This window comes from Lontra canadensis, unplaced genomic scaffold (genome assembly GCF_010015895.1).
Source record: "Lontra canadensis isolate GAN:19392208 unplaced genomic scaffold, GSC_riverotter_1.0 scaffold10, whole genome shotgun sequence".
Taxonomy (NCBI): Eukaryota; Metazoa; Chordata; class Mammalia; order Carnivora; family Mustelidae; genus Lontra; species Lontra canadensis.
The window spans coordinates 11479462-11502596 of NW_022631004.1; the positions used below are offsets into that span (position 1 = coordinate 11479462).

General features: G+C 38.1%; 1 protein-coding gene across 4 annotated transcripts in view; it reads left to right on the plus strand.

Annotated features, from left to right (window-relative positions):
* Positions 1-23135, plus strand: part of ANAPC10 (anaphase promoting complex subunit 10) — a 285652-nt gene that overhangs the window by 2878 nt on the left and 259639 nt on the right. For all 4 annotated transcript variants that reach the window (XM_032855610.1, XM_032855611.1, XM_032855607.1 and 1 more), the window contains exon 2: positions 1616-1742. In XM_032855610.1, the coding sequence (XP_032711501.1) occupies positions 1628-1742 (115 nt within the window). In that variant the 5' untranslated portion in view covers positions 1616-1627. The remainder of the gene's footprint in view (positions 1-1615; positions 1743-23135) is intronic.

The following is a 23135-nucleotide window of genomic DNA, read 5'->3' on the forward strand; positions in this document are numbered from 1 at the left end:
AGCTTGCATTTGGAAGGTGGGACTCTTGATCTTGGGGTTGTGGGTTTGAGCCCCACGTTGGTGTAGAGATTACTTAAAAATAAAAATTAGGGGCAGCTGGGTGGCTCAGTTGGTTAAGCAACTGCCTTCAGCTCATGACCTGATCCTGGAGTCCCAGGATCGAGTCCCGCATCAGGCTCCTAGCTCATGGGGGGTCTGCTTCTCCCTCTGACCTTCTCCCCCTCATGCTTTCTCTCTCTCAAATTAATAAATAAAATCTTAAAAAAAAATTAAAATTAAAAAAAAATAAGAGACTTATTGTGAGGAGGACTGAGAAATGTATAGAATTGCTGAATCATTATACTGTACACCTGAAATTAATATAACACTGTATGTTATTTATACTTTAATAAAATAAATTATCAAAGTAAATTTACGTTCAAAATAAATAAAATGGAAACTAATATTTACATATCTTGGAATATAAATATTTCCAAGAAAAAAGTCATTTAAATAAAGAATTTTTACTTAGAGGGGAGCCTGACTGGCTCAGCTGATGGTGCATGCAACTCTTGATCTCAGGGTTGTGAGTTCGAGCCCCATGTTGCATACTTAAAAATATTATTATTTTTGAAGATTTTATTTATGTATTTGACAGAGAGAGAGAGAGAGCACAAGCAGGGGGAGGAGCAAAGGGAGAGGGAAAAGCAGGTTTACACTGAGCAGGGAGCCCTATATGGGGCTTGATCCCAGGACTCTGAGCCAAGGGGAGCTGCTTAACTGACTGAGACACCCAGGTTCCCCCTTAAAAATAAAATATTAAAAAAAAAGGACTTTTTACTCAGGTATAGAATTATACAGCATTATAGAATTATAGATCAAGTTGACCCCTATTACAGGTAAGGAAATAAAGCCCAGACCTGCCCAAAGTCTAGGCTAGTTAAAGGAGAGGCTGAAGTTAAAACCCTGATCCCATGCCCTTTGGCTACTGTACTCTACTGTTGTGCACATCTTGTAAGTCATAATACATTTTATTTTATTTTATTTAAGATTTTATTTATTTATTTGACAGAGAAAGAGAGGACACAAGCAGGCAGAGAGGCAGGCAGAAAGAGAGGGGGAAGTAGGCTCTCTGATGAGCAGAGAGCCCGATGCAGGGCTTGATCCCAGAACCCTGAGATCATGACCTGAGCCAAAGGCAGAGGCTTAACCCACTGAGACACCCAGGCGCCCCCATAATACATTTTAGAAACAAAAATTGAATTCCCAAGATTTTTTTTTTTTTAAAGATTTTATTTATTTATTTGACAGACAGAGATCACAAATAGGCAGAGAGAGAGAGAGGAGGAGGCAGGCTTCCCGCTGAGCGGAGAGCCCGATGTGGGGCTCGATCCCAGGACCCTGGGATCATGACCTGAGCCGAAGGCAGAGGTTTTAACCCACTGAGCCACCCAGGCGCCCCAATTCCCAAGATTTTTAATTACAGTAATTGAGTCATGTTACATGCATTTGAGAAATAGATGATTAATATCAAGGGTATGTAAGTGATGTATTTTGCTATTAGATTTTAATTTTTAGCCTTTGTAGAAGATGCTCAGGTCCTGGTATAATGAGAGTATTTTTGTTTTCTACATAGAATATCTAAAAAATGACCACACCAAACAAGACACCTCCTGGTGCTGACCCTAAGCAGTTGGAAAGGACTGGAACAGTGCGGGAAATTGGGTCACAAGCTGTTTGGTCACTCTCATCTTGCAAACCAGGTAAATCAAAACAAAACAAAAAAAGTTTGTCATAACTATTTACAGTTTCCTCATACGCTGAATGCTGGACTTTAATATTCTTTTTTGTTTAGATGCTTTAATTCTAAGGTAAATTTATTTGAGTTTTTATTTGTTATATATCTGTTCCCATTTGCTTTACTAATATCCACTTCAATTTAACTGCATATTTCATAAGGTTTCTTCTTACCCAGTTCTATCTCTGCAATGATTTAGTTATTTGGTGAGCATTTTTTGTTGGCTCTTTCTCTAGATGAGATAAGTGGGTGATACACTTTTTGAGTGATTGGGTATTCCTAAATAATTTTATTTTAATCTTGGTTAGTATAGAATTTTTGGGTGGCAGTCCTTTTCTCAAAAATTTGTGGATACTATTTCACCATTTCCATTTTGTTACGAATAAGAAGGCCTAAGCTTGTCTCTCTTTTTTTCTAGGTGACTTGTTCTTTCTTTCTGGAAAGCATTTAAACTTTTTCTGTTCTTTTTTTTTTTTTTTAAATCTTCATGCATCTGGATTTTTTTTTTTTTAAGATTTTATTTATTTGACAGACAGATCAGAAGCAGGCAGAGAGGCAGGCAGAGAGAGAGAGGAGGAAGCAGGCTCCCCGCTGAGCAGAGAGCCCGATGTGGGGCTCGATCCCAGGAGCCTGGGATCATGACTCTGAAAGCAGAGGCTTTAACCCACTGAGCCACCCAGGCGTCCCTAAACTTTTTCTGTTTACTTAAAGTTTAAGATTCTTGCCAGGATATGCCAAGATACTTGTGTATCTTTTTCATCTGTCTGACCTATAATTTGATGGGCACTTTCAATCTGTAGACTAAAGCTCATAGAAAGTTTTCTAGCATGAGGAACTTTATAATGTTATTGGTTTAATAGTCACTTTTCCTTTGGAAATTTGTTATTTACACATTAAGACTCCTATAGCAATATTCCCAGCCAGACCTCTTTTTTCCTCTTAAGATTTCTTTCTCTTTCTTTTTATAAGTAATTTTTTAAAAATATTTTATTTATTTATTTCACAGAGAGAGATCACAAGTAGGCAGAGAGGCAGGCAGAGAGAGAGATAGAGGAGGAAGCAGGTTCTCCGCTGAGCAGAGAGCCCGATGCGGGACTCGATCCCAGGACCCTGAGATCATGACCTGAGCCGAAGGCAGAGGCTTAACCCACTGAGCCACCCAGGTGCCCCTTTATAAGTAATTTTTGACGTATAATTTATGTTCAATAAAAGTTATCCTTTTTAGGTGTATAGTTGTATGAATTCTAATGAACACATACCATCACAATCAAATATAGAATATTTCCATTATCCAAAGAAATTCCCTCATGCCCCTTTCTGGTCAGTCTTCTGCCCCCTTACCAGCTCCTGATAACCTTTGATTTGTTTTATATCCTTTTAGTTATGCCTTTCCCTGTACGTAGCTTTTCAGGTCTGGCTCTTTCACTTAGTATTTGTGATTTTTTTCCATTGTGTTACATGTATCAGTAGTTTATTCCTTTTTTATTGATAATTACTATTCCACTGTATGGATGTACTGTAGTTTATGTACTCACCAGTTAATGGACATTAGGTTTGTGGTAACCACCTTCCAAAATGGTCCTGGTGATCCTTATCTCCTGATATTTGTGCCCTTCTGTTGACCTCTCCTGCACTGTCAGGATTGATCTCTGGAACTAGTAGGATATGCAGAAGTGATATTGTGTGATTTCTGAGATTAGATTGATCAAAGACATTGTGACTGTGCCTTGTTCTCATTTGGATCACTCATTCGGGAAAGCCAACTGCCATTTTGTGAGGAAACAGTGGACCCTGTAGAGAGGTTTGTGTGGCAAGGAACTCTGGCCTCCTGACAATAGCCTCTGAGGAACTGAGGCCTCTTGTCAATAGCATATGAGCAAGCCATCTTAGAATGGATCTGTCAGCCCCTGTCAAGATTTCAGATTAATTCCTTCAGATAACTTGACTGCAAATTCCTGAACATCCTGGAGCCAAAGTGCTCAATCAAGTTCCTCCCAAATTTCTATCTCATAGAAGTTGTGAAATAATGCATGTTTGGTGTTTTAAACTGCTGAGTTTTGGGGTAATTGTAATGCAGCAATGGTTAACCAAGATTGCTTCCCATACTAGGTGATTATGGATAGAACTGCTGTAAGCATTCATGTACACATTTTTGTGTGGATGTGTGTTTTCTTTTTTTGGGTAAGTACTTAGGAGTAAAATTCTGTAGGAGTAGAATTTGTTTTTATTTCTTCATTCCCAGTCTATGCCTTTTATTTCCTTTTCCTGTCTTACTGTGTTAGGTAAGACTTCTAATATGATACTGCAGGGGAATGGTGAAAAGGGACATCCTTCTAATTCCTGATCTCAGTGGGAAGGCTCTTAGGTTCTCACCATTAAGTATGGTGTTAGCTGTTGGTTTTTTCATTTGTATATAAAATTGAGGTTCCTTTCTAGTCTTAGTTTGCTGGTAGATATCATGTTGAATGGATGTTGGATTTTGTCAAATGCTTTCTCTATTGATATGATCATATATTTTTTCTTCTTTAGCCTGTTGATATGATGGATCACATTAATTAATTTTGGAATGTTGAACCAGCTTTGCATGCCTGGAATAAATCCTACTTAGTTGTGATATAAAATTCTCTTTATACGTGGTTTTTATTTGCTAGTATTTTCTTGAGGATTTTGTATTTATGTTCATGAGAGATGCTGTTCTTTCACGTTTTTTGTAGTGTCTTTGTTTGGTTTTGGTATTAGGTAATGCTGCCCTCATGGAACAAGTTAGCAAATATTTCCTCTGCTTCTGTTTTCTGGAGGAGACTGTAGAGAATTTGTATTATTTCTTCATTACATATTTGATAGAAGTCTAGTGAAACCACCTAGCCCTGGTGATTTCTTTTGGAAGGTTATTAATTTTTTATTCAATTTCTGTAATATATGTAGGACTCTTCAGATAATCTATTTCTCCTTGTCTGAATTTTGTTGTATTGTGTCTTTCAGGGAATTGATCCATTTTATTGAAGACATTAAATTTGTGGACATAGAATTGTTTATAATACTCTTTTATTTTCTTTTCTATTATCCATGAGATTAGTAGGGATGGCCCCTCTTTTGTTTCTGATATCAGTAATTTGTGTCTTTTATCTTTTTTTCTTGGTGGCCATACTAGAGGTATATTAATTTTGTTGACCTTTCAAAAAATAGTTTGTGGTAACCTCTTTTAACTTACTTATTTTCAGTTTCATTCATTTCTGTTCTGATTATCATTATTTCTTCTCCTTATTTTGGGTTTAATTTACTCTTCTTTTCCTTGTTTTTTAAGGTGAAAACTTAGATTACTGATTCTAAGTTTCTCTTCTTGTCTAACATACATACTCCATACTATAAATTTCTCTGTGAGCACTGCTGTCACTGATTCTACCGTTTTTGGTAATTTTTATTTTTTTAATCAGTTTCAAATATTTTACAGTTTCTTTTGATACTTCTTCCTTGATTCATCTGTTGTTTAAATCTCCAAATATTTTGGATTTTCCAGTTATCTTTCTGTTAGTGATTTCTTGTTTAATTCTGTTGTGGTCTGAGAGCATCTTTTGTGATTTCTATTCTTTTAAATTGTTTATGTATGTTTTATAGGCCAGAATGTGGTCCATTTTTGTGAACATTATACATGAGCTTGACAGGAATTGTGTATTCTTGAGAAGCTTGTATATTCAATTGTCACTAGATAAACTAATCTGTAAATGTCAATTTGATCAAGCTGATTGATGGTGCTATTCAGTTCAACTGATTTACTAATTTTATATCTGGGATAAAGGCTAAGATTCCGAATTTAAAATTATTTAGATATCCTTGTTTTTGTTTGCCTTGGTATTTTCGCATTTCCTTAGAGACTCATTAAAGGGAGTCTAAGTTTATAGTTTTTTTTTTTTTTAAGATTTTATTTATTTATTTGACACACACAGAAAGAGGGATCATAAGTAGGCAGAGAGGCAGGCAGAAGGAGGAGGGGAGCAGGTTCCCTGCTGAGCAGAGAGCCGGATGTGGGGCTTGATCCCTAGACTCTGAGATCATGACCCTAGCTGAAGGCAGAGGCTTAACCCACTGAGCCACCCAGGCGCCCCAGTTTATAGAGCTTTGAATTGTAATCTCATGGTATTAATATAGGAGCCGTATTGATACGGTGGTAAGTTGTAGGGGGAACAGAAGTGTTCTAAAATCCTGTGATTAGATCTTAGTCTTTTAGTGGGTATATATCCATGGCTGTGACCTTTACAGGTGCTTCTCACTCCCCTGCCCCCCAACTTATGTGGGAGACAGGAAAGCTAGAGGAGTCTGAAGTTGAGTATTTTTCTTTCCCCATGTCAATTAGGCTCTAGTAAAACCCATGTTGGTTATACTTTAAATCAGTTTTCATAGAAGTCAGGTCTTTGTTCAAGAGAGCACAATGCTCTGAGTGTATTTCACAATAATTACTTTCCCCCTCCCTCTGCAGGAGGCACTGGAGAATTTTCTTTTGTCTTTATCCTGAAGGGGATCTGGTGGGGCTCCTAGGTAGAATTCAGGAAAAGGTAGATCTCTTCCTAAGGCTGGGCTTCTAGGAGTTTTTCTCTCTTAACCTCGTCCATACTCAGTCTCCAGCCATTAGTCAGTTAGCAGTTACTCTAATAAAGTTTTTGAACCAGTTGCTGACTCTAGCAGCAGTTGCTGCTTCTGGTAAGATGTGATTCTCTGTATTCACCTGTTTCTTCAGTTTCCTGGGTGGTGGTTTGCCCTGTGACCTCAATTCTCCGTTGTACTTAAGAAGTATTACTGGTTTTCAGTTAATTCAGCTTTATTGCTGTTGTTCTGAGGATGAGTGACATTTTCCAAGCCCTTTGCATATCAGACTGGAAGCTGGAAGTTTTTCCTTTCCTTTTAAACTATATATATCTTTATATTTGAAGTGGATTTCTTATAGACAGCATTGGGTCTTGGTTTCTAATTTAATCCGATATTCTTTATCTTTTCATTGGGAATGTTTAGTTCATTTACATATTTAGGTATTGATATCATTAGACTTAAAACTACTGTCTTGAAATTTGTTTTCTTTTTTCTTGTTTTTTTTTTTCTTTCTTTTTCTATCTGTTTTTGGATATATTCAGTATGTTTTATCTCCACTGTTGACTTATTGGTTATACATCATTTTTGAAATTTTTGAGTGGTTGCCCTAAGGTTTACAATATATATCTTTAATTATCACAGTTTACCTTCAAGTAGTAGAATACCACCATAGATAATGGTGTATGAATCCTTCAGCAGTGTACTTCCAGTTTCTCTCCTCAGTCCTTTATTCCATTTGTGTTATACATTTTATTTTTAGATATTTTAAGCTTCAGGATATATTGTTGCTATTTTTATTTTAAATGGTAAATTATCGTTTGGAGCAATTACAAATTAAAATAATTTTTATGTTTACATTAATTTTTTTCAATTTTTGGAACTTAATTTCTTTGTATAGATCAAATTCTATCTGGTATCATAGTCCTCCTACCTGAAGAACTTTCTCTTTTTTTTTTTTTTTTAGTCTTTTTAAAAAATATTTATTTGTCAGAGAGTGGAGAGAGAGCAAAGCAGGGAGAACGGCACGCAGAGAGAAAGCCAGGTTCCCTGCTGAATAAGGACCCTGATGCGGGACTTGATCCCAGGACCCCAGGATCATGAACTGAGCTGAAGGCAGACATTTTTTTTTTAAGATTTTATTTATTTATTTGACAGAGAGAGAGAGACAGCAGGAGAGGGAACACAAGCAGGGAGAGTGGGGGAGGGAGAAGCAGGCTTCCCACTGAGCAGAGAGCCTCATGTGGGGCTTGATCCCAGGACCCTGGGATCAAGACCTGAGCAGAAGGCAGACACTTAATGACTGAGCCACCCAAGCGCCCCTGAAGGCAGACGTTTAACCACCTGAGTCTCCCAGGCATTCCCTGAAGAACTTTAACATTTTTTTGTATTGCAGGTCTGCTAGGATTGTTTGTTTGAAAAATTTTTCATTTTGCTTTTATTACTGTGGTATATTTTCCCTGAATGGGATTCTAGCTTGGTGGATTTTTCATTTTTTTTTAATAAGATAATGCCTATATATATATATATATATATATATATATATATATGATTTTATTTATTTATTTGACAGAGAGAGATCACAAGTAGGCAGAGAGAGAAAGAGGAGGATGCAAGCTCCTTGCTGAGAAGAGAGCCTGATGCGGGGCTTGATCCCAGGACCCTGAGATCATGACCTGAGCTGAAGGCAGAGGCTTAACCCACTGAGCCACCCAGATGCCCCTGGATTTTTCATTTTTTTACTTTAAAGATGTCATTCCATTATTTCCTGGCTTGCATAGTTTTTTTAAAGAGAAATCTGCTCTAGTCAATGTAGCTTTTGTTCCTAGCTGCTGTTAAGATTTTATCTTTGAATTTCAGTAGAATAAATATGATGTGTCAGAGTAAGTGCATGTGTATTTAATATGGCTTGAGATTCACTGAGATTCTTGGATCTTCTGGTTTGATGTTTTGCATTATTTTATGAAAATTCATGGCCATTATTTCTTCAAGTATTTCTTTTGCTCCATTCCTTCTCTGTTGTCCTTCTGAGAATTCAGTTATACATATGCTAGATCATTTGATTTTTCTAGACCATTTTTTATTCATAGCTTTTAGATGCTTTATTTTTCCCACTTTTTTCCCTCACTTTGTTTTGCTCTGGATATTTTTTTAATTGATCTAAGTCTTCAAGTCTACAGCTTCTTTCTTTGGCTTTGTTGAATTTCATCTCTGATATGGTGTTTTTTTATTTATAGCTTTTCCATTGACTTTTTTAAAGATTTTGTTTATTTATTTGACACACAGAGAGATCACAAGTAGGCAAGCTCCCTGCTGAGCAGAGAGCCCGATGCGGGGCTCAATCCCAGGACCCTGAGATCATGACCTGAGCCAAAGGCAGAGGCTTTAACCCACTGAGCCACCCACGTGCCCCTCCATTGACTCTTAAAAGAGTTTTCATCTCTGTTGAAATTCTCTATCTGTTCCAGCATTTCCTCCATCTTTCACTCTAGATTCTTTAACATGTCAATCATAATTTTTTATTTTTTATTTTATTTTATTTTTTCTTAAAGATTTGGTGGGGGCTTGTGCCAGAGGAGGTGTTTTTTTTTGTTTTGTTTTGTTTTCTTTTTGTTTTAATTCCAGTGAGTTAACATACAGTGCAATATTAGTTAGAGGTGTACAGTATAGTGATTCAACACTTCCATACATCACCCGGTGCTCATCACAACAAGTACACTCCTTAATCCCCATCAGTTATTTCACCCATCCCCCCACTCCCTCCCTTCTGATAACCATCAGTTTTTTTTTTTTTTCTTTTTTTTATTTATTTGACAGAGAGAGATCACAAGTAGGCAGAGAGGCAGGCAGAGAGAGAGGAAGGGAAGCAGGCTCCCCGCCGAGCAGAGTGCCCGATGTGGGACTCGATCCCAGGACCCTGAGATCATGACCTGAGCCGAAGGCAGCGGCTTAACCCACTGAGCCACCCAGGTGCCCCAGTTTGTTCTTTATAGTTAAGACTGTTTCTTGGTTTGCCTTTCTCTCTCTTTTTTTCCCCCTTTGCTCGTTTGTATTTTTTCTTAAATTCCACGTATGAGTGAATTTATATGGTATTTGTCTTTCTCTGACTGACATGTCATTTAGCATAATACTCTGTAGCTCTATCCATGGTAGTTGCAAATGTTAAGATTTCATTTTTTATGGCTGAATAATATTCCATTGTGTGTGTGCACGCATGCACGCATGCACATACAGACACCACATCTTCTTTTTTTCTTTTTTTTTTTATTTATTTGAGAGAGAGAGAGTGAGCGCACATGTACACAGGCAGGGGGAGGAGGTGAGAGGGAGAAGCAGACTCCCCGCTGAGCGGGGAGTACAATGTGAGACTTGATCCCTGGACTTGGATCATGCCCTGAGCTGAAGGCAGATGCTTAACAACTGCGCCACTCAGGTGCTTCGACACCACCTTTTCTTTAGCCATTCATCAGCTGATAGACACTTGGGCTATTTCCATAATTTGGCTATTGTAGTTAATGCCGCTATAAACATTGGAGCACACGTATCCCTTTGAATTAGTATTTTTTCTTTGGGGAAATACCTAGTAGTGCAATTGCTGGATCAAAGGGTAGTTCTATTTTTAGCTTTTTGAGGAACCTCCATACTGTTTTCCACAGTGGCTGCATCAGTTTGCATTCCCACCAACAATGCAGGAGGGTTCCCCTTTTTCCACATCCTTGCCAATACCTTATTTCTTGTGTTGTTGATTTTAGCCATTCTTGTAGGGGTGAGGTGATACGTCATTGTAGTTTCGATTTGTATTTCCCTGATGATCACTGTTGTTGAACACCTTTCATGTGTCTGTTGGCTATCTATATGTCTTCTTTGGAAAACTATTCATGTCTTCTGCCCATTTTTAATTGGGTTGTTTGTTTTTTTGGGTGTTGAGTTTTACAAGTTCTTTACCTATTCTGGTAAAATTTATCAGATATGTCATTTGCAAATATCTTCTCCCATTCTGTAGATTGCCTTTTAGTTGTGTTGTCTCCTTCACTGTGCAGAAGCTTTTTATTTTGGTAAGTCCCAATAATTTATTTTTGCTTTTGTTTACCTTGCCTCAGGAGACATATCTAGAATGAAGTTGCTATGGTTGATGTCAAAGAGTTACTGCCTGAGTTCTCCAACCCCTGGAGGTTTTTTTTAATGTTTCTCCATTTTTAGTTTTCAACTATCTCTGTACTCCTGTGCTTCAGAGTGTGTCTCTTTCCATGCTCTTGCCTTGTCTTCAGTAGTAGAATGCTGTGCCTTGTCACTCAGTGCAGGCTTCTCTGTTTTCCTGGTCCAGCTATTATCTTAGCCCTTGTGTGCCTGGCCTCTAAGGTCGGGCTTTCTCAGTATTTTGGTCCCCCCTACCTATGATAGCCAAACTCTGCCTTGGATCTGTGGCTGGTCTTTTGTGGGAGAGTTTTCTGCCCACCCCACCCCCACCTGAGGAAGGGTTGTTCCCTGCATCTACCCCAGGTGTAGAACATTTTGTCGTTTAATCTTCTCCCAGCAAAGAAGGGTCTGTCCTGGAGTCAGTAGGTTTGATGCTCATCCTCCAGCAGCTTAAGTCCTTTGTTCTGTTGGAGAGAAGGGTTTGGGAAGGACAGTAGGTTTTTTTGCTTTTCCTGCAGTGGTGGTCAGTTCTTCACTCATCTACCATTGAAGTATGTTTTCTGGTCTCCTGGTCTCCTCTAAATCTTTCTGTTACATAGACAGTGAAGGCCCTTGGAAAAGAGTCTGAGAGTCAGTGTGCGTTCCCCTTAGATTTGGGACTACCAGGGCTGCTGTCCTTTTATGCTAGCCCACACTTGGCCTTTAACAGGTTGTTTAGCAGGTTCTGCCTAATGTCTTATGTGTCTGTTTGGCCACTGTTCCTTCCTGCCATGCTCTACCACAATTGGGACAGGCTATATATCATTTTTCTCCTGAGGTTGAGAGGTGCTCCTTCTTGGGTTTTAGACTTTTTGGTTGCTGCATTTTTTTCAAGCTCTTATGTTTTCAAGAAAAATTATGAGTTTGTAGTTTAGCCTCTTCCTGTTTGAATGGAAGTGATGCCTTTTTTCCCAGCTTTCTACATCTTGGGCTGCTTCAGAAGTTTCTAATATTCTTTATAGTATAAAATAGTTCTATGAATTTGCTCAAATTGAATACCTACCTTTGCTTGATCTAGTAGCATAATTCAACTGGTGCCTTATTGTATCAATAATGGGATATAAGTCAGTGTCAGTTCATATCCCTTGATGCTACGAAGTTTGCAGAGGAATGTATAACTGGCTCCCTGAAGATGCCCCACAGTTCTGACAGCTTAGAGGTACAGAATAGAACAGTAGTTCCACTGCCAGGGGAGTGGTGGGATCACTACAAAATGTGTTAAGTATGAAAGTCATGCAGTTCATCAGTGTTGTGTCAAACGTTATACTTGCATCACCTTTGGGTCCCTCAGTGAACTATCATTAGGTGATTATTTTCTACATAAAGAGTGAATGACTGCTCTTTATTAATGAGAAGCAGGATGAGAAGGTTGTTTAACCTTCGCTTCTCTGTGGTCAGATATTTTTCATTTCTAGGCAGCAGATAATTGCTGAAGTTTGTTAACACTTGAGAGTAAAAGTTATAAAAGACAGAATCCTTACTATCAAGGAGTTCACAATCTAGTGGAGGGATTAAAGCTTTAAACAAGTCATTATAATGCAGTGTAATAATTTATAATTTTTTAGTTCTTACTAAATGACAGGTCCCGTTCTAAGTACTTTGCATGTGTATGCAGTACGTACTGTTATTGTTATCATTTTCTAAATGAGGAAACTGTAGTACAGAAAGTTAAGTAATTTGGCAATGATCACATAATTAATGGGAATGCTTTGACTCAAGGCAGTCAGGCTCCACAGTGTCATACTGCTTTCCACTAAGTATGGGTTCGATAGTGACCCAGAGGAAAAAGTGATTGATTCTGCTTAACAGATCAGGAAAGGCTTCATGGAGATGCTTGTTCTTCAATGGAACAAGAAGAGGATTTCATTGAATAAAGACACAAAGGCAAGGGGGCACCTGGGTGACTCAGATGGTTAAGATCTGCCTTCTGCTCAGGTCATGATCTCCAGGTCCTAGGATCGAGCCCCATTTCGGGCTCCTGGCTCAGGAGGAGCCTCCTTCTCCCTGCTCTCTGCCTCTCTCCCTGTTCATGTTCTCTCTCTCTCTTTCTGTCTCAAATTAGTAAATAAAATCTTAAAAAAAAAAAAAAGGACAAAAAGGCAAGAGGAACAATAGGCACAAAGGTGTAGAGCTTGGACAAAACATAGCTCATTCAAAAGTTTTAAGTAAAACTAGAACAGAAAGAAGTGGCGTAGGTAAATCTAGCTAGTTAGGTAGAGGGCTGATATAGAGGGCTTTGTTAAACATTTGATACTTTATTGTACAGAGCTCTTAAAAAATTTTAAGTAGCAGAGTAAAACTTTTAGTATTTGTTCACATTTGAGAAGTTTAGAGGATGGATTGAAGTGAAGCAAGGTTAGAGGTAAAGAAATCATTTAGAAGACAAGGAATAATTTAGGGGAGAAGTGATATGAGGAAGACTTTAAATAAACTTTCTAAATGTTTTTTTTTAATTATTTTTATTTTTTTAAAGATTTTTATTTATTTATTTGACAGAGAGAGACACAGCTAGAGAAGGAACACAGCAGAGGGAGTGGGAGAGGGAGAAGCAGTTCCCCACATGGAGCAGCGAGCCCAATGTGGGGCTTGATCCCAGGACTCTGGGATCATGACCTGAGCTGAAGGCAGACGCTTAACGACTCGGCCACCCAGGTGCCCCAAACTTTCAAAATGTAAAATAACAGTTTGTGGGAGGTACAAACTTACTTGCCTGCTACAGTGTGGTAGGTGGTACAGAGCTTTGCAAAATTACTCTGTCTTTGGAAATAGTGGTCCAATATTTCACTCAGATTAAAGTTGGAATGTATTTAGTAGATTCAGCCTAGTTGAAGACGCATCACAAACAATTCCACAATTCAGCACAATTGTCAGTCCCTGTCCAAGAGACTGGAAAAACTAAAGGTCAGATTTGTGTGACTGCTAGCATTATAACAGAGTCTTATTACAATAAATTAATCATTTAATTTCATAAGCCCTAAATTCATATCATGTTGGGCAACAAAATTAGGGGATAAATAGGTACATCTTCTGTGTTTGACTCCATATTTTATGCTTTATAAGCCAACAAAAATAAGTATTTCATGAGGTTGTGTTTTGTGGACATCTGATCCATGACATATTTTCCATTCAATTCATATATTTTATCAAGACATTTCTTTTATGAGTTAATTTTGAGAGGCATGATTGGATGATGTAAGTTGTTTTTCTTAAAAATATAACTGAATTTTAATTTAAGTTTATGCCATAACTGACAATTTTTTTGTGATCATTGAGTAACTTTCTGGTTGAATAGCAATATGTGCTTTGGAGAAAATAAAACAACAATATAATAAATAGACCAAGAAAGGCTTTTCTTGGAAAATGAGATTTGTGCTGAGATGTAAATGTTAGAAGAATCCATTGTGCAAAGATTTCACAGAAGAACCTTGCTGACAGAGGAAACAGCTACTTCAAAGGCTCTAAACTAAATGGTTTGGCATGCTTGAGTTTCAGAAAGAAGTCTAGTGGGCTAGTGGATGGTGGGTAAGGAGGAGAAGTGGTAGAAGATTAGGCTGGAGACATAATTAGACAGGGGCCAGATTGAATTCTGGTAGAATTTGGATTTGAAGTACAATTTGGATCTGAAGTACAAGCAGGTGCCACTGGAGATGTTAAGCAGGAAAGAGAGATGATCTGATACAGAGTTTGTTTTTTGTTTTTTTTTTAATTTCTATGGCAGAATTTATTTATTTATTTATTTATTTATTGATTGATGGGGGAGGGGCAGAGGGAAAGGGAGAATCTTTTTGTTGTTATTCTCAAAAAAATCACTATGGCCATTGAGAATAATGACTGGCAGGAGAATAATGGTGTAGACTGGTGGAGGAAAGACTAGTACAAGAATTTGTGTCAGATGATGTTAAATTGGAATAGGCTCGTGGTGGATGATGTGGAGAGAGATGATGGCTTTGGGATATATTTTTAGAGGTGGAAAAATTATGACTTACTAAAGGAAAGGAGAAATTCAAGACTGACTCTTAGGCGTCTGGCTGGATAACTCAGTATTATTTCCTAAGTTGAGAAAGTGAGGTGGGAGGAAATACATAGGTTTTGGTTCAAAAAAAAAAAAGTTATGATTCATACACATTAGTTTTGAGATCAGCATTCTAGTGAGGTGTTTATTAGGCAATTGAGTATAGAAGCTTGGAGCTCTGAGGAAAGGTCTGGGGTGGAGACACAAAGTTGAGTTATCAATATATTGATGATATTGTAAGCTTGGGACTGGATTAACTCCCCTAAGGAGAGATTGTTTTTAGAGAAAAGGGTAAAGTCTCAGGGCTCCTTCAAGATGTAGAGATCTGGCAAAACAGCAAGAATAAGAATCAGCAAAGGGAACTAAGGAGAAGTAGCTGCTGAACTAGTTGATAAACTAGGAGAGTGGGAGATCATGGATAGAAGCCAAGAGAAGACAGTGTATCAAGAAGTTAATTAATTCTTCATCTTTTTATTTTCTTTCTTTCTTCTTAAATTGAAGTATTCTGGACATACAATATTGTATTAGTTTCAGGTATACACCATAATGTTTTGACAATTCTGTATATTACACGATGCTTACACCTTGGTGAGTGTAGTTATCATCACCATACAACATTATTATAGTATTATTTACTACATTCCCTATGCTTTACTTTAATTTTACCCATAAAATCATGACCTGAGCTGAAATCACAAGTCAGATGTTTAACTGAGCTGTTTAGATGTGCTGTTCCCCTGTCTTCCCCCCACTTTTTTTTGACAGGTCTTGCTAAAGGTTTGTCAATTTTATCTTTTCAAAGAACCAGCTCTCATTATGTATTGTTTTTTAGCCTATTTCATTTATTTCTGCTCTGCTCTTTATTATTTCTTTCCTTCTACTGACTTTGGGCTTTGTTTCTTGTTCTTTTTTTAGTTCCTTTAGGTTTAAGATTAGATTGTTTATTTGAGACTTTTCTTGTTTCTTGAGGCAGGCCTGTATCTCTGTAAAGTTCCCTTTTAGATCTGCTCTTACCTGGTCGCAAATATTTTGAACTGCTATGTTTCTATGTTTTTTTTTTGTTCCCAGGTATTTTTCCACTTCCTCTTTGCTTTCTTTGTTGATCTGTTGGGGTGTGCGTGTGTGTGTGTGTGTTTTAAGATTTTATTCATTTATTTGACAGACAGGGATCACAAGAAGGCAGAGAGGCAGGCAGAGAGGGAGGAGGAAGCAGGCTCCCTGCCGAGCAGAGAGCCCGATGCAGGGCTGGATCTCAGGACCCTGGGATCATGACCTGAGCGGAAGGCAGAGGCTTTAACCCACTGAGCCACCCAGGCGCCCCGATCTGTTGGTGTTTTAATAGCATGTTGTTTAGCCTTCATGCGTTTGTGTTTGTTTCTTCATTTCTTTATTATAGCACTTAACACTTTATATTGTAATTTATCTGCTTAAGTCCCTTAGTGCTGGCCAGTAGAATGTATTGGACTGTACAGTGAGATAGCTGCTAGCCATGTGTGAGTACTTTAAATGTGACTAGTGTTACTGAGAAATCAGATTTTAAATTTTATTTATTTTTAATTAGTTTAAATGTAAATAGTTACAGCATAGATAGTACATTAAATAGATGAACTCTTCCACAGAGACCTCATGTAATCTATCTTTGTGTCTTCAGAGTAAAGATAATGCCCTAGTTATAATAGCGCCTTAGCAAATATGAAGGTATTTGTGTTAAAAGATATGTTTTACGTGGCAATGGCTGTTTTAGTCCTAAAGGTAATCTAAGCTGGGCTAGTCAGATGTATCTCATCTATTGATGTTGTATTAGTTAGCTCTTGCTGCACTAATGGTGTATAACAAACAACCCTAATCTCTCAGTGCTATATTATAATAACAAAACTTATTTCTTGCTTGGTTATGACCTGGCTCTAGGTTGTGAATTGGGTCCAGGCCTGCTCTATGTGTTCAGGCATGATGTCTTAGTGGGGTGCCAAAATTCAAAAGGCCAAGCCAGACCTTGCAAGCATATTTAAAACCTCTGTTTGGGGGTGCCTGGATGGCTTGTTGAGTGTTCAGCTTTTGATTTCAGTTCAGGTCGTGATCTCGGGGATCCTGGGATGAGCCCTGCATCAGGCTCTAAGCCTGGTTCAGAGTCTCCTTGTCCCTGTCTTTCCCTCTGCTCCTCCCCCAATTCATGCACTCCCTCTCCCTCTCTCTCAGGTTCTCTCTCTCTCAAATAAATAAATAAAATCTTTATAAATAAATTAGACCACTGTTTGTGTCACATTCATTCACATTGTGTTGACCAAAACAAGTCATGATTAAGCTCCAATATGACAAATGCAGAATGATTTTCTTCCCATGGAGGATGGCTAGAGAAGAGTGGCTGTTTACTAAGCAGTAACAGTAATCATAGGTTAACGCTGGTTTTCTTTTCCTTAGAGATGTGGTTCTCATCTGGGGATGATTTTGCCCCATAGGAGACATTTAGTAATGTCTGCAGTTGTTTTTGATTGATACAACTGCCGGCATGGGGAGGACTGTGACTGACAGCTAGTGGATAGAGGCCAGAGATGCTGCTAAATACCCTGTAATGCTCAGGACACTCCTGCCCCTGAAGGAATTATCCAGTGCACAGCATCACTAGTGCCCAGGTTGAGAAGACTTGCCATAAAACAGTAGTTCTAAAATTTTAGCATGTATCAGAATCACCTATAGGATTTATTAAAATACAGACTCTCAAAGGAGTTAACTCTGAAAGTTTCTGATGTAGGTCTAGAATTCCTAACAAGTTCCCAGGTGACAATGATGCTGCTGATCCAGGGACCATACTGTGAGAACCGTGGCTTTAAGAATCAGTACATCGTGTAAAAGGTTTTTTCTGGATAATATCATTTGTGTGCATTATCATAGTACCTGTTAAAGCACTTATCACATATTTGTCTTTTAGTTCTTTTGTTGGGACTAAAAGAATTGAGGTATACTCTGTGGTGAAGCTTTGGAAAAGAAGTTTACTCTCTGAGTCATGGCATTGGTACAAACAGATATTTATAAAATGTTCTGTTTGTGAGACATATTTTGAACAAGTAGAAGCTGATAATCTTGCTTAGTACTCCAGAGGTGAAGATTTAGGCTGATTGGTTCCTGATGAGATTGCAGAGATTGTACTTAACTTAGTTGTACTGTTGTAGTTTCATAAGCAGTACCTTAAAAACAAATTTAAAATGATTAGTCTTGAGTTATAGGACATCTCTTATTCTGGATATGTTATTTAGTTTTTTTGTTTAATGTTTATTTTGCTTGATAAGAACAAACACCATTTTATGAAATTCTTTGAGCTCACACAGATAAAACTGTGAAATGAAGAGAAAGAAAAACTAGCCAAATAGCTAAAACAAAGTTAGTGACACAGGTCTTTTTATCATAGAACATTTAATGGTGGAGCTCTCAAGGAAGAGTCATATAATTGAGTTATTTTCTGTTAGGGAGCTCATAAGCTGGTAAGAAGAAAAAGGTATTTAAAACTTAAGAACTCTTTAATTGGTAGCAAATAACTTTTTATCTTATAACTTGCAGAAATAAATGTTCTGGCTTAGCCCTAAAAATAATGTATAAAGAAAGAACAGAAGCATGGTCTAACGTAGCACTGTCCAATAGAAGTATAAGGCAAGTTGCATGTGTAATTTAAATTTTTCTAAGAGCTACATTAAAAAGGATAAATTGGTGAAATTAGTTATAACAATATGTTTTTAATCCAATATAAGTAGACATTATTAATGAGATATTTTGTATTTCTTACTAGTCTTCAAAAACCAATGTGTATAGCAAATCTAAAGTTGAACTAGCTATGTTTCAAGTGTTCAGTAGCCACATGTAGCTAGTGGCTACCGTATTGTACAGCACAGAGCTAAGAGTTATAGAGTGAGTAATGGAGAGCTCAGTTTTTAAATTTTAAGAAGATTTTCTTTGGGACAATAGAAAGCTATTTTTCAAACATTTGCCTGGGTCACTGGCATTGAAGAATCTATATAAAGATACTGATCTGATTACTTCCTGATCATATGACTTACCTACTAAAAATTCTTCAGTAGGTTGGCATATTTTTCAAGATAATTTATACTTCATCTCTTAGTGCATTAAAGTTCTGTATGATCTGGTTCCTTTCATATGTCTCTGGCTCATTTCCTGATTCAATCCAATGTGTGTAGCTTTAGCTCCCAAAAGGACCTACCTTTGTTTCCTCTAGATTTTACTTTTCATTTCTTGTGCCATTAAGTGTTTTCTTCTTTACTGAATGCTAACCTTGCTCTTTTATCTCTTTACGTAATTAACTCCTATTAGTACTTCAGAATTAGATGCAAAAATTATTTTCTCTGGGAAAATCTCTCTTATTCATGAGTATGTACTGTAAAGGCAGCATGTGCAAATTTAAGATACAAATTACAGACTGGGGAGAGTATATTTGGATCACGTGGAACAGCCATAGGGTTAATATCTACAATAGCAGAAGAGTTATAAATCAATTAAAGACTAAAGTACAGTGAAAATGTAGGCAATCTTGAATAGGTATTTTCTATAAGAAGAAATATAAATGATCAGTGAAAGTTTGAAATATAATTTTTCACCTATCAGGTTAGTAAATACGTGAAAGAATGATTGCATTTTAGCATAAGTACAGAGCAGAGCTGTCGAACAGAAATTAATAACAAACCATATATGTAATTTAAAATTATCTAGTACCATATTAAAATTTAAAAATTTAAAATTAAGGAGGAGTCAAGATGGCGGGGAAATAGCAGGCTGAGACTACATCAGTAGCAGGAGATCAGCTAGATAGCTTATCTAAACATTGCAAACAGCTACAATCCAACGGGGGATCGAAGAGAAGAAGAACAGCAATTCTAGAAACAGAAAATCAACCACTTTCTGAAAGGTAGGACTGGAGGAGAAGTGAATCCAAAGCGGCGGGAAGATAGACTGTGGGGGAGGGGCCGGCTCCCGGCAAGCAGCAGAGCAACGGAGCATAAAATCAGGACTTTTAAAAGTCTGTTCCGCTGAGGGACATCACTCCAGAGGCTTAACCGGGGTGAAGCCCACGCGGGGTCAGCGTGGCCCCAGGTCCCGCAGGGTCACAGAAGGATCGGGGGTGTCTGAGTTTCGCAGAGCTTGCAGGTATTAGAATGGGGAAGCCAGCTACAGAGACAGAGCTGAGGAGTGAGCTTTCAGCTCGGGGTTACCTTGAACTGGTCGCAGGCTGGGTGAGATCGGAGCAGAGCGCAGCCGGAGGCCAGGGAGATGGGAGTGATTGGGCGCTATTCTCTGAGGGCGCACTGAGGAGTGGTGCCCCGGGCTCTTGGCTCCTCTGGGCCAGAGACCGGGAGGCCGCCATCTTCATTCGTCCTCCGGAACTCTATGGAAAGCGCTCAGGGAACAAAAGCTCCCGAAAGCAAACCCGAGAGGATTACTCATCCCGGCCCATGGTAAGGGCGTGCAATTCCGCCTGGGGCAAAGAGACTTGAGAATCACTACAACAGGCCCCTCCCCCAGAAGATCAACAAGAAATCCAGCCAGGACCAAGTTCACCTACCAAGGAGTGCAGGTTCAATACCAAGGAGAGCGGCGGAATTCCAGAGGAGGAGAAAGCAAAACACGGAACTCATGGCTTTCTCCACATGATTCTTTAGTCTTGCAGTTAATTGTTTTTTCAATTTTTTTTTCTTCTTCTGCTAAATTTTTTTTAACTTTTACCCTTTTCCTTTTTAACGTTTTTTAACTAGTTTATCTAATAAATATATATTTTTTTCTTTTTTATATTTTTTCTTTATTTGTTTTCTTTTTTTAATTGTTTCTTTTTTTTTCTGAACCTCTTTTTATCCCCTTTCTCCCTCCCACGATTTGGGGTCTCTTCTGATTTGGTTAAAGTGTATTCTCCTGGGGTCTTTGCCACCCTTTTAGTATTTTACTTGCTCCTTCATATACTCTTATCTGGACAAAATGACAAGGCGGAAAAATTCACCACAAAAAAAAAGAACGAGAGGTAGTACCGAAGTCTAGGGACATAATCAATACAGACATTGGTAATATGTCAGATCTAGAGTTCAGAATGACGATTCTCAAGGTTCTAGCCGGGCTCGAAAAAGGCATGGAAGATATTAGAGAAAATCTCTCGGGAGAGATAAAAGCCCTTTCTGGAGAAATAAAAGAACTGAAATCTAACCAAGTTGACATCAAAAAAGCTATTAATGAGGTGCAATCAAAAATGGAGGCTCTTACTGCAAGCATAAATGAGGCAGAAGAAAGAATTAGTGATATAGAAGACCAAATGACAGAGAATAAAGAAGCTGAGCAAAAGAGAGACAAACAAATACTGGACCACGAGGGCAAAATTCGAGAGATAAGTGATACCATAAGATGGAACAAAATTAGAATAATTGGGATTCCAGAAGAAGAAGAAAGAAAGAGGGGAGCAGAAGGTATATTGGAGAGAATTATTGGAGAGAATTTCCCTAATATGGCAATGGAAACAAGCATCAAAATCCAGGAGGTGCAGAGAACACCCCTCAAAATCAGTAAGAATCGGTCCACACCCCGTCACCTGACAGGAAAATTTACAAGTCCTAGTGACAAAGAGAAAATCCTGAAAGCAGCCCAGGAAAAGAAGTCTGTAACATACAATGGTAGAAATATTAGACTGGCAGCAGACTTATCCACAGAGACCTGGCAGGCCAGAAAGAACTGGCATGATATATTCAGAGCACTAAACGAGAAAAACATGCAGCCAAGAATACTATATCCAGCTAGGCTATCATTGAAAATAGAAGGAGAGATAAAAAGCTTCCAGGACAAACAAAAACTGAAAGAATTTGCAAGCACCAAACCAGCTCTACAGGAAATATTGAAAGGGGTCCTCTAAGCAAAGAGAGACCCTAAAAGTAGTAGATCAGAAGAAACAGAGACAATATACAGTAACAGTCACCTTCCAGGCAATACAATGGCACTAAATTCATATCTCTCAATAGTTACCCTGAATGTAAATGGGCTAATGCCCCAGTCAAAAGACACAGGGTATCAGAATGGATAAAAAACCAAAACCCATCAATATGCTGCCTAAAAGGAACTCATTTTAGACCCGAAGAGACCTCCAGATTCAAAGTGAGGGGGTGGAAAACAATTTACCATGCTAATGGACATCAGAAGAAAGCTGGGGTTGCAATCCTTACATCAGATCCATTAGATTTTAAGCCAAAGACTATATAATAAGAGATGAGGAAGGACACTGTATCATACTCAAAGGGTCTGTCCAACACGAAAATCTAACAATTTTAAATATCTATGCCCCTAACGTGGGAGCAGCCAACTATATAAACCAATTAATAACAAAATCAAAGAAACATATCGACAATAGTACAGTAGTAGTAGGGGACTTTAACACTCCCCTCACTGAAATGGACAGATCATCCAAGCAAAAGATCAACAAGGAAGTAAAGGCCTTAAATGACACACTGGACCAGATGGACATCACAGATATATTCAGAACATTCCATCCCAAAGCAACAGAATACACATTCTTCTCTAGTGCACATGGAACATTCTCCAGAATAGATCACATCCTGGGTCACAAATCAGGTCTCAACCAGTATCAAAAGATTGGGATCATTCCCTGCCTATTTTCAGACCACAATGCTCTGAAGCTAGAACTCAATCACAAGAGGAAAGTTGGAAAGAACCCAAATACATGGAGACTAAACAGCATCCTTCTAAAGAATGAATGGGTCAACCAGGAAATTAAAGAAGAATTGAAAAAATTCATGGAAACAAATGATAATGAAAACACAACGGTTCAAAATCTGTGGGACACAGCAAAGGCAGTCCTGAGAGGAAAATATATAGCAATACAAGCCTTTCTCAAGAAACAAGAAAGGTCTCAAATACACAACCTAACGCTACACCTAAAGGAGCTGGAGAAAGAACAACAAAGAAAGCCTAAACTGAGCAGGAGAAGAGAAATCTTAAAGATCAGAGCAGAAACCAATGAAATAGAAACCAAAAAAACAATAGAACAAATCAATGAAACTAGGAGCTGGTTCCTTGAAAGAATTAATAAGATTGATAAACCCCTGGCCAGACTTCTCAAAAAGGAAAGAGAAGGACCCAAATAAATAAAATCATAAATGAAGGAGGAGAGATTACAACCGACACCAAAGAAATACAAACAATTATAAGAACATACTATGCGCAACTCTACGCCAACAAATTTGACAATCTGGAAGAAATGGGTGCATTTCTAGGGACATATAAACTACCACAACTGAACCAGGAAGAAATAGAAAAACTGAACAGACCCATAACCAATAAGGAGATTGAAACAGTTATCAAAAATCTCCAAACAAACAAAAGCCCAGGGCCAGATGCCTTCCCAGGGGAATTCTACCAAACATTTAAAGAAGAACTAATTCCCATTCTCCTGAAACTATTCCAAAAAATAGAAATGGAAGGAAAACTTCCAAACTCATTTTATGAGGCCAGCATCACCTTGATCCCAAAACCAGACAAGGATCCCATCAAAAAAGAGAAGTACAGACCAATATCCTTGATGAACACAGATGCGAAAATTCT